The sequence below is a fragment of the Rhincodon typus genome, chromosome 6 (genome assembly GCF_021869965.1).
Source record: "Rhincodon typus isolate 14 chromosome 6, sRhiTyp1.1, whole genome shotgun sequence".
Classification (NCBI taxonomy): Eukaryota; Metazoa; Chordata; class Chondrichthyes; order Orectolobiformes; family Rhincodontidae; genus Rhincodon; species Rhincodon typus.
The window spans coordinates 92189170-92198584 of NC_063337.1; the positions used below are offsets into that span (position 1 = coordinate 92189170).

The following is a 9415-nucleotide window of genomic DNA, read 5'->3' on the forward strand; positions in this document are numbered from 1 at the left end:
GCATGGGGAAGAAACATGCTCAGAGGCAGTGAGAGGACAAATTCTCAACCACCGAATGAAAGACCCTGTAGCATCAGCAAAGAGTCAGGAGGAATAGAAAGGAGCCAAAAGAAAACAAATCATCAATGTCTGTGATCTAGACTGTTGAGAGAACCATGCTCTCTGACTTTTTTTGCTGCCTTCTATTAATGTCTTATTGTTTCATTGTTTGTATGTGACTCCCCAAAGCTTTCCACCATCCACAAGGCACAAGTCAAGAGTGTTTGAAATTCTCCCCACTAATCTGGATGAGTGCAGCTCCAACAATACTCAAGAAGCTTGACAGCATCTACACAAAGCACCATATCCACAAACATTTAGTCCCTTCACCACTGATGCATGGCAGTAGCAGTGTGTATTATCTACAAGATGCACTGCAGAAATCCACTAAAATTCTTTAGACAGCACCTACCAAAGCTACAACCACTACCATCTGGAAGGGCAGGGACAGCAGATACATGGGAATACCAACACCTGTAAAATCCCCTCCAAGCCACTCACCATTCTGACTTGGAAATACATTGACGTTATTTCAGTGTTGTTTGTCAAAATCCTAGAACTCTATCCCTAACAGCATTTTGGGTCTAGCTAGACCAAATAGATTGCAGCAGTTCAAGGAAGTAGCTCACCACTACATTATCCAGGGCACCTAAGGATGGGTAATAAATGCTGGCCCAGCCACAGTAGTCCAGATTCCCCAAGTAAATTAAAAAAAATAGCTGTAAAGTTAATTCAATTCTTGAAGAGATTTCCAGCTCATACATATTTCGCCTAGTTCCTGTCTTCACCTGACGAAGGAGCAACGCTCCGAAAGCTTGTGATTTCAAATAAACTTGCTGGACTATAAGTTGATGTTGGTGTGACCTGTAACTTTGTCCACCCCTGTACGTCACCGGCACCTCCATATCATGTCCATTAGTGCCAGTTATGGTGCAGTGGTTAGCAATCTCACCTGACTCAGATGAACTTGTAGAGATACGTAAACAAGGATGAAGTTTGAAGGATAGTGTTCAAGGTCTGAGGAAGTAGAACCATCAATAATAACAATCAACACGGAAGTGAGGAAGGGAAGTTAAGTTGTCCAGCAGTCAAGTTGGAATCAGGTCAAGATAGCTGGAGGGAGGATTCATGGACAAGATGAGCTAGGAACAGGACATGTGGAAAAGATAGCAGACAACTGAAGAAAGTTGCAAGTTCAGGGCTAGGGCAGAAGTGAACTTTAAAGAAAGTTTTGCCTGCTTGTTTTGGAGGCAGTTTATGATGGCCTCAATCTTAGGGACAAAGAATTTGAGTCTCCCTGCACTTGAAACTGAGCACGGAGAAAAAATAGAGAAAGGCGATTTGCACAAACAAATACACAAGACAAAACAGTTCAGGGTTTAACTTTGCATTCCAAGAAGATCATGGAATAGTGAGCACTTTTGACAGAGAAAAGGAAAGACTCAATTCACGTTTTACAAGGGGTCATTGTTTTACGATAAGGGCGAGCAGATTTAAAACAGAGATGAGAAGAAATTACCTTTTCTCTCAAACAGTCATGAATCTGGGTGGAATTCACTACCATAGATTGCAGTAGACGCTGGGACACTTCGTAAATTTAGGGAGGAGACAGATGGATTTTTAAGTAGTAATGAATTGAAGGATTATGGAAAGCGGGCAGGAAAGAGGAGTTGAGGCCAAGGTGAGATCAGTCATAAGGGTATTAAATGGCACAGCAGGCTTGAGTGGCTGAATTGCATACTCCTGTTCCTAGTTCTTATGCTCTTACAATCCAGCAGATATGATGGTAAATGGTTAAAAATGTTGTTTGCTATATTCATCCAAGTCTTGGACCTAAGGGAATTCAGCTGGGCTGGAATGGCCAGGATAAGTGAAAGTAATGGATTTATTGAGTATTATAACTTCAAATGATGGAGGGGAAAGTGTGGTTGAGAAGAGAATTAGCTGCAGATATTTCATTGTGACCAGATGCATGAAGTCTTGTCAATTGAGATTTTGAAAGAGTGGTGGCAAATGAACTAGAATGAGCTTATCCCATGAACAGATGCAATCAGAAATAGAAACAAAAACAGAAATTGTTGGTGAAACTCAGGTCTGTGGGAAGAAAGCAGAGTTAACATTTTGACTCTTCATGATAAATAGAGAATAAAAAAAAATGCATTGAAAGGGTAAGATGTAGGAAATATGACGAAACGTGTATAGAGCATGAACAATGGCATAAACCACTTGGACCAAATGGTCTTTTTATGTGCGGTACATTCCATGGAGTTTTACGTAATTATTGTAATTTTCCAAAATCTAACAGCTGTGACATTACTGAAGAACCAAATCTACTGTTAGCAAAACATAATTTTATTCATTTTTTAATTAAATATATTGCCAATTATTAATGACAATGTTCTGATCCCAACCAGAATGTTTCCTATCCACATCCACACTCAACCGCAATCTCCAATGAATCTGAAAATACCTACCTCCAAGGCAACGACAGTCTTGTAAACAAACATCGTAAGTTCAAGATTTCAGAGCAATGATCTGTATCAGAAATCAAGGCTTCTTGACCTCATCAAACAACAATATGACAAGTAATCAAAACAGCAGCAACATCCATCATGTCTGTACCTCCAGTTTCTTAATATCACAGACGTCTGTTGCAAATGACAATTCTCATGGGAACATCTATTTCGCCAAAATTGTAGCAATTACAATTTGGGAAAATTATTCACTTATCACTTGAGCATGGGAAGGGCACTCAGCCCATAGTGCCTGAGCTGGCCCTCTGAAAGGGCCAATTATTGCCACTTGCCCCCACTCTTTCCACACTGCCACTTCTTCCTTTTCAAGTGTGTAAACCTACACAAGTCTATATCCAATCGCCATTGAAGGGAGAGGATAAGTATCCTGCTGATGTCAATGCGGGATTTGTAAACCAGGAATCTCATTGCTGATTGCCATGAGAATATGAAATTTACCTTAGTAAATGACAGACACAATAATCTGAACCGTGTTCTTCGATGGTAATTAGCAAGAATTTGACTTCTAACTGAACAGTGATTAGGCTGGAATATTGTGATCAGTTCTGGGCACCACATTTTAGGAAGGATGTCAAGGCCTTAGAAAAGTTACAGAGGAGATTTACTGGAATGGGATCAAAGGGTGAAGACTTCACTCATATTGGATGACTGGAGAAAGATAGCAACTCCAATGCTAGGAATGTCAGTCTGCATTTTGAGCTCAAGACAGAACCAAGTTGCTGGCAGCTGAATGGAAGACTCAGTGTTTGAAATGTTGCTTCAGCTATAGCTCAACCATGATAAAATTTCTGGGTGTGCAACATTTTTGATGCTGAAGATAGCAATGCAAACATTAAAATCATTTGCAATAGGAGCAGGAATAAACCATTCAGTCCCGAGCCTGCTGCAACATTCAATAGCATCATGGCTGATCTGATTGCGGCCTTATCTTCACTTTCCTGCCTTTGCTTAGAACCTTTGACTTCCCTGTTAAATATTGTGAGCTCTGAGTGGAAAATATCAAGCAAATACATGATGCTGGATGGTGCTCATTATTTTTGCCTTGACGGCTAGACATTAACTTGCTGCCTACAGAATTTTACAAGTACTACTTCAGATCAGCACAATCACTAGACAAACTAGATGATAGCTTACTGCAATAATATTGAAGGAAAGGGAAAATGGAAAAAAAAGGAATCAATTATTCATGAAACTACATATATACACAAACAGGCTTTCAGCAGTGGGAATGAAATGTCTCAGTCTCCTCATATACATCCACACGTGCAGAAAAAAATGTAGATATCCACCTAATTACATTGCAGCCTTTCCAAAATTTCACATGGTATTCCTCATTCTGTTGATGTGCAGTTTTACAAATTTGTACATTCACATGACTATTCCAAAATTGGGAACCAGCAAATAATATCCAAGAACATAATTCAATCTACCCACCCGAGCACAAAGATTATTGATTATGAAAATTGTGCATAAAATCATCTAATACATGCTGCAGGGACACATCAGCATTGTATTATGCATGCCATATCACATGGTATAATGTGTATTTCTTGAAGTATTCACCCTGGGTAAAGTGTAAAACAATGAGAATGTACAATCAGTTTTACTATATTCTTTTTGTGTAATCAAAAATCTAGAGTCTTTATTCATTCTAAAATACAACAGTTATTTTCAAAAGTTACTTCTGGGGGAGGGTAAGACACAGGGCTGTCTTAGGCACCTAATACCCTTGCACCAGCCATGTTCTACTTTGTTTGGATTGTTAACACTGCACCATAGATATACTAGCATTGGAGGCTCACTAGGCGGAGAAGAGTCACTAGGTTGATCCTGGGTATCAAGGGTCTTTATGACGAGAGGTTGAGTAGGTACTCGTTGGATTTTAGAATGAGAGGCGATCTTATTGACGCAGTCAAGATTCTTCAGGGGTCATGACAGAGTAAATGCAGAAAGGTTGTTTCCACTTGTGGGAAAGTCCAGAACCAGAGTGCATAATCTCAGAAAAAGGGGTTGCACATTTAAAAGAGACAAGGAGGAATTTCTTTTCTCAGAGGGTGGTGAATTTGTGGAATCTTTTGCCACAGAGGACTGTAGCAGCTGGGTTATTAAGTATATTTAAGGCTAAGATAGATAGCTTTTTAATCAGGGAGTGAAGCAAACATTTTGAAGAAAAAGCAGGAAAGTGAAGTTGAGGATTATCAGATCAGCAAAAATCCAAATGAATGGCAGAGCAGATTCAACAGGCTGAATAAACTGCATCTGTTCTTATTAGAAATTAGAAAAGATACTAGAAAAGACTATCATGTGAATTCAGCATTGAAGCAGGCACTGAGAAAGGTGTTATCGTGAATGAGTTATCAATCTATTCACCAGAATGTATAATGGACATGGGTGTTAAAACTTATTAATTAATTAATTATGGTTACCAATGAACATTGTTCAGTTGGGAATCAAAACCAGTGAAGCAGTAACTGTGATTTTCCTATAATCCTAAAGTCAGAAAACGGAGACCAGCATTTCAGTTTGACAGCAGCAAAACAATTTAACAAGATTGGACACATATGTGCAACATGAGAATTGTGCTTCAAATGTTCCCAGATAGTTTTGTCCTTTTACTTATATCATTTAAACCCACCACCTTGATATATTTCGTAGAAACTAGTTCTGTTGTTAAAAATATTGCAGAATAATAGCTTGGAATTATCATGCTTTGAACTAATAGAAAAGATAAATCCAATTGAGGTTTACAACTAAAAAGATATAGTTAACAACGCAGCATTCAAATTGGTAGGGAAATCCAAAATAAGGGAAAGTAATTGCCAGACAGTCACTAACAAAATTCAGGTAGGATCCTAAGGAGCATATAAACAGTCGCACTCATCAGCTGGGGTGAATGGCTGTGCTGTATATTCTATGGTGGGTTGAGAAAGCTAAGGAGCTGCAACTGTTGCTGACAAGCTCAGCACTTGGTGTCTTTTCGATGCCACCAAGGCAATATGCAATCCCAACACCCTTAGCCTCAAACTGGAGCAGAGCAAGGATGGAACACTTTTGAGAGACAGAGAAAACATCAGCCTCTGATGGGCAGAACACTTCAAAAAACTCCTAAACTGTGATACAACTGGTGACGAAGACATGTCTGACGAAACCCCAAACTCCCCAATGATGTTCTTGGGCTCACACAGTGTAGCAGAAGTTGAAGTGGCTATTAGACACATGAAGAATAGAAAAGGCTCAAGAGTAGATGGGATTCCAGCGGAGATTTTCAAACTTGGAGGAACAGAGCTTATCTGTCATTTCCATTAACTGTTCCTAAAAATCTGGGACAAAGATAAAATCCCTGCCAATTCAAGGAAGCTGCCATCATAAAAGGAGACAAAATGGACTGGGGAACTCCCGAGGAATTTCCCCTACTCTCCATCACCAGGAAGATCATCACCCAAATCCTTGCTAGGCACCTTCTCCTAATCTCGTAGGAAATTGTTGCTGAAAACCACTGTGGTTTCCATCCAAATTGCAGGACTATGGACATGATTTTCATTGCTCAGCAAACTCCAAGAGAAGCGCCAGGAACAGCACCAACAATAGCCTTCAACTCAGTCAGTCAGGAATTGCTATGGAAGACACTGTGAAAGGCTGGCTGTCCAGTGAAATTCACTAACATCCTCTGTCTCCTCCATGACAAGATATTGGTGACAGTCCTTGTCGATGGTAATATGACAGAATCTTTTGAGGTCAAGACAGGGGTCAAACAAGGATGCATCATTGCTCCTAATCTTTTTAGCATGTTCATCGCCACCAGTCTTCACCTTATCAAGAACAAATTTCCAGTGGGCATTGTCTACAGGATAGACAGAAATCTTTTCAACCTCAATCAATTGAAATTCAAGAAGAAAATAACATTAATCCTGCTTCTGGCTCTTTAGTGTGCAGATAACAACATTATCTCTGTTCTCTCAGAAGAGGATCTACAAGCCTTGCTAAATGCCTTCACAGAGGCATATTGAAGAATTGGACTCAGCCTCAAACTCCAGAAGTTTCAAATCCTTTAACAATCTGCTCCAGATCAAATTGTGGTCCATCTCTTCATTAAGGTCAATGTAGAAATCCTCCTAAACGTGGAACATTTCCCTTACCTGGTCAAGGCTGACATTGATGCAGAGGCTCAACATTTCATCTAATCTGTGAATGCCTTCTTCAGACACCAAAGGTTCAGAGTCAGACCATGACATCCATGTTGAGACTAAGATCCTTGTGTATAAAGCAATCATCCTTCCAACTCTTCTACATGGATCCAAAACCTGGATCATGTCTAGAAGCTACCTAATGACCCTTGAGAAGTGCCATCAATGCTGTTTGAGATGGATCCTCTGTATAAACTGGGAGGACAGGCGTACTAATATCAGCATCCTTGAAGCTGCAAATAGCACCAGCATTGAGGCCATGGTCATCTGAAACCAATTCCGTTCGGTCGGCTACATGCTTAGGATGCCCGAGTTCTGATTGTCAAAGCAAATCATCTGTGTTCAACACGAGGAAGGCATTAGAGGGAGAGGAGGACAAAGGAAGCATTTCAAAGACTCCCTGAAGGCTTCCCTCAAGAAATGCAACATAGATATCAATGCATGGAAAATCCCTGTTCAGAAGAAACTGACTTGGAGGAAATTCGAGTACGAACAGCCACAATTCTTTGAGAAAACCAGTCAGCAAGCGGATGTATAGAAAAAGAACCAGAAAAAGGGATGCCAATGGAGGATCACTTCCACCTCCCAGAAACACCTTCCAAATGTGTGGTCGGAGATGCGGTTCTAGGATCAAGCTCATCAACCGCACAAGGACCCATGAGCAGTTACCAGGAATTTCCTAGGTGGACAATTATACTTGTTAGCAAGTGGTTGTTGACAACGCATAATATTCATATACTTCCTGATCATATATTGAAAATGAAAATATCCAAAACAGTGCTGGAATCCAAAAATAATTTCTTTATCTAATGTGAAACAAAAACAGAAATTGCTGGAGAACCTCAGTAGGTCTGGCAGCATTTGTAGAGAGAAAGCACAGTTAAAACATTTTTGGGTCCAGTGACCCTTCTTCAGAACCCGAAATGTTGACTCTACTTTCTCTCCATAGATACTGCCAGACCTGCTGAGTTTCTCCAGTAATTTGTGTTTTTTGTTTCAGATTTCCAGCATCTGCAGTTCTTTGTTTTATTATAGTAATAATATGGAACTTACTTTCATAGGGAGTGTAAAGGTTGAGGGAAGTCCAAGTAACTATGAGGGACAATGATAAGCTAACAATCCAGTGAAATATGGTGATAGGAGGCATGGATCAATCATAAACACTGGCACAGAGCTGTTTGGCTGAATCATGTTTCCATGTTGTACATTCTACGTAATTCAGTAAACTTGCAACCACGGTACATCAATCAAGCCTCCAAATCAATGTTGATAACCTTCAAATGAATTAATGTAAAATTAAAACCACAGCTAAAAAAAAAAATTTTTAAACAAAAAATATTAAGTAGCAGGGTACTTACTAATCCACTAAAGGCCAAAATCCATGTAGTCATACTAGATGTCAAAAGCTACAAATAAAACAAAACACAAATGGGTAACTGCAGATATGAACATACAAATCAGGAGCAGAAATAAGCCATTCAGCCCCTCAAGCTTGCTCTGCTCTTCAATAAGATCATGACTGATCTGAACTAAAATGAACTAGAAATAAATGTTAAAATAATATACATAATAATATTGAACAATCAATGTCAATTTTTCACTAACTTCATGTTAACAGAAAAAAAGATTAGTGTTCATGGTAACACAACAGAAAATTGCAGAGATTTGGAAGATCTCTAGAGTGATGACACTGGGGGACTTTAGTTACCCAAATATAGATTGTGAGTGCATCAAAGTAAAAGGGAAAGAAGTAGGGGGAATTTCTCAGATGCGTTTAGAAGAAGCTCCTTGACCAGTACATCTGTGGTGAAACTAGGAGGGTGGTGATGCTGAATTTGGTGCTAACTATGAGGTAGGCCAAGTGAAGTAAGTGATTGTGGGTAATGACCAATTCACCTTAAATTAGTGTTGGAGAAGGGCAGAGAACAATCTGAAGTAGAACTGCTACACTGGAAGAAAGGTAGCTTCAGTCACATAACAACAGGACAAAACACAATAAAACAAATGGTAATCTTTAAGGAGGAGATTTTCAGGTCAAGGCTAGGTACATTCCAACAGCGGGGATACGTGAGGAAAAACCAGGGCTTCTTGCATGGCAAGGGTGATAAAGAACATGGTGAAGCAAAATAAAAAGGAAGTGTGATGCATGTTTGCTGAATTATTCAGGCAAGAACTAGCCAAATACAATAAATTGAGAGGATGACAACACTCGGAAAGAGAGCATTTGAAAACAGAAAGGCAGCTGAAGTAAAAAGGAATACAAAAACCTTTTGTTGGCATGTAAATAGTAAGCAGGCAATAACACGCTCTGGGGCCTTTAAGGACTAAGCAGGAAATTTATGCTCAGAGGAACAGGGCAAGGCTGGAATGCTTAATAAGTATTTTGTAGGAACTCTGCCATGTACTCAGGAAGACAATCCCAACAAAATATCTGTAGAATTGGAGTCGGTAGAGGTAGGTAATAAACTGAAAATTGATGAGCAGGATATGTTGAAAGAGTGAGCTAATGCTACAGAAAATGAGCAACCGATCCAGATTGGTTGCATCCCAGGTACTAAAGGATGTAGGAAGGGAGTTAGATAAAGGCATTGCTATAATCTCTCAATTTTCCACTGTTGGGCTCTGTGTTGAGTCCGGAAGGCTGTAAAATGTTTACAT

General features: G+C 39.6%; 1 protein-coding gene across 1 annotated transcript in view; it reads right to left on the minus strand.

Annotated features, from left to right (window-relative positions):
• Window positions 1-9415, minus strand: part of LOC109930242 (ubiquitin-associated domain-containing protein 2) — a 94257-nt gene that overhangs the window by 69769 nt on the left and 15073 nt on the right. Inside the window, exon 3 of the mRNA XM_048598410.1 lies at window positions 8116-8163. Coding sequence (XP_048454367.1) covers window positions 8116-8163 — 48 coding nt within the window. The remainder of the gene's footprint in view (window positions 1-8115; window positions 8164-9415) is intronic.